The sequence below is a fragment of the Sinocyclocheilus grahami genome, unplaced genomic scaffold (genome assembly GCF_001515645.1).
Source record: "Sinocyclocheilus grahami isolate Dianchi unplaced genomic scaffold, SAMN03320097.WGS_v1.1 scaffold1646.1, whole genome shotgun sequence".
NCBI lineage: Eukaryota > Metazoa > Chordata > Actinopteri > Cypriniformes > Cyprinidae > Sinocyclocheilus > Sinocyclocheilus grahami.
The window spans coordinates 147,597-151,481 of record NW_015506825.1 but is presented as its reverse complement, the minus strand read 5'-3'; the positions used below and the strand labels follow the sequence as shown (position 1 = coordinate 151,481).

The following is a 3,885-nucleotide window of genomic DNA, read 5'->3' as shown; positions in this document are numbered from 1 at the left end:
ACCAAAACCATCTTTCAGAAAATTGTATTGGAAGTGTAATTTATTTTATTTTATTTTGACTCAAGTCCCATTCGTTTACATGGAGAGGGTGGGGTTTATGACCTGTACTGCAGCCAGCCACCAGGGGGCGATCAAAGAGTTTGCAGCTTCACTTTTCAGGACGTGTGAGGCACACTCGACACACACACACAGAGAGAACAAAGTCAATAGTTGTGGTCCTCGACTGTCAAGGCTATTGTATTCACTTAAACATCGGATGAAGTGATTCTCTTTAATACAGATCATGCCAATGTATTTTTCGATGAGTCCGCTATGTTGTCCACAACAGCTTGAAGTTGTCTAATTTGGCACTGTCTCCCTGCTACACTAATAGTAGTAAGGCTTTATTCTGTGTAGACTTTTCCTTACAAGTACAATTTTAGCTGTAATATTTGTGTCCCCTTCCCTTCAAAAATTGCTTTTGAGAAATTGTGTTTATTGTCCCCCCTTACTGTTAGACGAAGTTTACGCCCCTGCATTCATGCATAGGCTATTCTTATTCTAAAAAACGGAACCGAAACATCAGACGCAAGTGCTTTATTGCTTCCGTAGGACATATGGAACTTTTTATTAAAAGGCCTATATAATAACAGCTATTTAGCCAACAACAAATCAGAAATAATATGTATTAAATGTGCATTTAAATATATTTTTTAAACATCTAGATTATTTAACAAGTTAAAGCAGGTTATAGTTAACTAAAACAAACTAAAACCATAAAAATGTATCAACTTAAATAAAAACTATAATATATGAATAAAATAAATAAATGAAATCAAATATAATATACTTAAGCTTAGTAAGGTAACATTTCTCATTTTTATTTAGTTAACATAATGTACTAAAATAACTAAAACTGAAATAAAATTAATGAAAACTATTTAGAAATATAAAAAAACTAATAAAAATGACAAAAACGCAACAAAATGAAAACAGAAAATATGATAAATATGATCAATAAAAACGTTTTATTATAATTAATATTAATATTAGTATAAACTCTAATAGTATCTCAATTATACCGATGACTATTATGTTATTATTTTTAATGTTTAATACTTATTGTAATTCATCAAACCGCAGCATCAGCGTCATGATCAGCATCCAAAGACGGAATTATTTCGACATGTATCAGGCATAAAATGTCCTTAAAATAAGCTGAGTATCTTGGCAGAATGTTGAGCAACAAAACAAATAGGCTGTTATTGAAATTTCAGTGATGCCACGAAAAGATCCACACAGAAATCAGAACCCGGATAAAGTCGCAGTTTTCATGCGTTTCCCGGCACTGACCTGGTTTTCGCTCTTGTGAATTGATATTAAGGTCTGTTTGCAGTTTCTAATGATAGAAAAGAAGTTTATGAATCGAATGATATGAGATTCAGCAGATGTGTCTGCACCTAAAGTAGCCTAAACTCAGAGATGATTGATATCAATATTTAGGAAGCAAACCTCCGGTATTTTATTTTGCACATTAATAATTAGTGTCAATCATTAATTTCAGCATTTATCATGTTATAAATGAAAATTACAAAACTGTATCCCGAACCCACTGATATAGGCTAATCTATCATTTACAGCAATAAACACAAATTATCTTTTTTTCATCATTTTTATGGCTATCACAACTTCGACGCTCTTTATCTCGGAATTCGATTATGCGACTTTAGCCGAGGTTTTACAGAGAGGGTCGCATACTCATTTCAAAGAGAATTATATCTAAGTTTAGCTATTTCTGTTGTCTTTTCAGAGCAACTTGTGTAGTGTTTTTACTTTTTCAAATTTTCTCTCTATAGCATAATAAAATTGCTTTGTGACCACCCTTGAGCAATAAGCATATTGTTCAATAGTATCAGAAAGTATTTTGATCAAAAACAACAGAAAACACACACAAAAAAAGATCTATTTGTCTATAAGTAATGTAATCTTTAATTCTTCCCATTGTTAATTAATGATATTTACCGGGTTCATGGCGGCGTCCAACTGCTCTTCTACTTTTCACTCGAATCCTGTTAGAAACTGTCGTGGCAATTTTCTATTTCAATAAAGGTATGAGACTAAAGTCTTTTGAATATTTATTTTCCTGAAGGAAAAGGTTTACATTCATACAGTCATTGAGGGTTGGCTGTAGATTGCAACAACGAGGAAATACCCAAACTCAACATTTATAACTTCATCAAATGCGGATGCTCTGATCTCATCCAATCATAATGCATATACAACATAAATGCCCATTTAAGGTGCCTAAATGTCCTCCAGATGCGTTGAATTTAATGCAAATCATTTTCTAAGTAGCCAGGACGTCTAAGAAACTAAAATAACATCTCTGTCTCACACAGGGAAGATGTTGTAGGTTGGGGGTGCTAAGAACACTGCATAGCCCATACACCAGGACATTTGACTGCACACGGGAAATACATTAGCCTAAGCGTTTAAACAAATACAAAATATAAAACTTTTTTTTTTCAGTACATCCATGAGATTTCCATGTTCCACTTTTAAGACGCATCACCTAGCCACACCTACAGATCCCACGGCACAAATATAACATTCACAAACATAAAAGCAAGCATAGTCAGTGCTGCGTGCATGATTTGGCATGGCAGAATGCGCGCATCAAGTATGCATCTGTTTAATAACTTTGATAACTTTCATTCTTACAACTGTTAAATTAATGGGCAATTTGTAAATATTTCGAAGAGCAGATAGAAATAGATAGAGAAATAGCCAACACTGTAAAAAAAAAAACAGTAGAATTTAACAGTAATATCACATTTTGATAGGAACTGAGAAATTCCATAAAAATGCATACATTGACACCAAATGTACATTTGATCTGTTTTTCAAGTGATTACATGTGTTTCTGAAAAAAATGGCCTTTGTCTTTAATTAAAAGTAATTGTTATGTATTTTTAACCTTACATGTCCTTAAAAAAACGTTAATATATAATGTTTTGTCAGAGTTGAGAAAAATGTATTTTTACAGAGACAAAACATTTTGATCAGAACTGTGATTTTCCATAAAAATACATACATTAACACCAAATGTAGCCTACATTTTGTCACCTATTTAACGGATTAGAATATGTGTTAGTGGAAAACGTGTAATTTGCGGGGTGACACGTACCCACCACGTTTTGCCAAGCAGCGATTTGGTCCCCACCACTTTTTAGAAACACCTTTGCTGCACGGATGTACCCAATAACAATTTTATGCAGCAGAGCAGAGCATTCATATAATTCGTTTGTTAAAGAGACGATCGGGCGCTGCAATGTGTTGTTTCTGAAAACATACTGAGTGCTCGTTGCCACCGTTATCAGTGGATGAAGCCCACAGTCAGTGTTGCCCGTGCACAGTCTTCACAGTTCAAGCCAAGAATAGGTTTCTGCAGGAAAGTAACGGGACTTACCAGATCGGGGTGTTTTTAGACCATGTAACCTGATAGGCTGACGTCATAGTGACGGTAGGTTTAGGGGTGGGGTCAGGTAAAGGGCCTCATTTTCATTGCATGATTTAGAAACACCCAGCAGTTAGAAAACGCCCACAAATTTAGAAACGCCCACTTTTGCTCTGCGGAAACCTCTATTTCGTTCAAGCAGAGGAACGCTCCACTCAGTCGCGGAACGCTATAGCAGAGACCCTGAATTTGTTGTGGTGAAATCACAAAATAAAATGCACACAAACGTTTTCGTATTCTTGATATACAATCATGGATAAACATCTTTCTTTCTTTCTTTTGGGGTGATTTGCATAAGTAAATTTAAGCAAACAAAAACAAGTTGTTTCCGAGGTTGGATTCGAACTAAGAACCTATGTCGCGGATTCAACCACTGGCCCACAGCAGTG

General features: G+C 34.9%; 1 protein-coding gene across 1 annotated transcript in view; it reads right to left on the bottom strand.

Annotated features, from left to right (window-relative positions):
• LOC107571752 (retinoic acid receptor responder protein 3-like) overlaps positions 1-2,035 on the bottom strand; it is a 6,455-nt gene extending 4,420 nt beyond the window's left edge. Inside the window, exon 1 of the mRNA XM_016258111.1 lies at positions 2,002-2,035. Coding sequence (XP_016113597.1) covers positions 2,002-2,010 — 9 coding nt within the window. The 5' untranslated portion in view covers positions 2,011-2,035. The remainder of the gene's footprint in view (positions 1-2,001) is intronic.
• Positions 2,036-3,885: the final 1,850 nt, after the last annotated feature.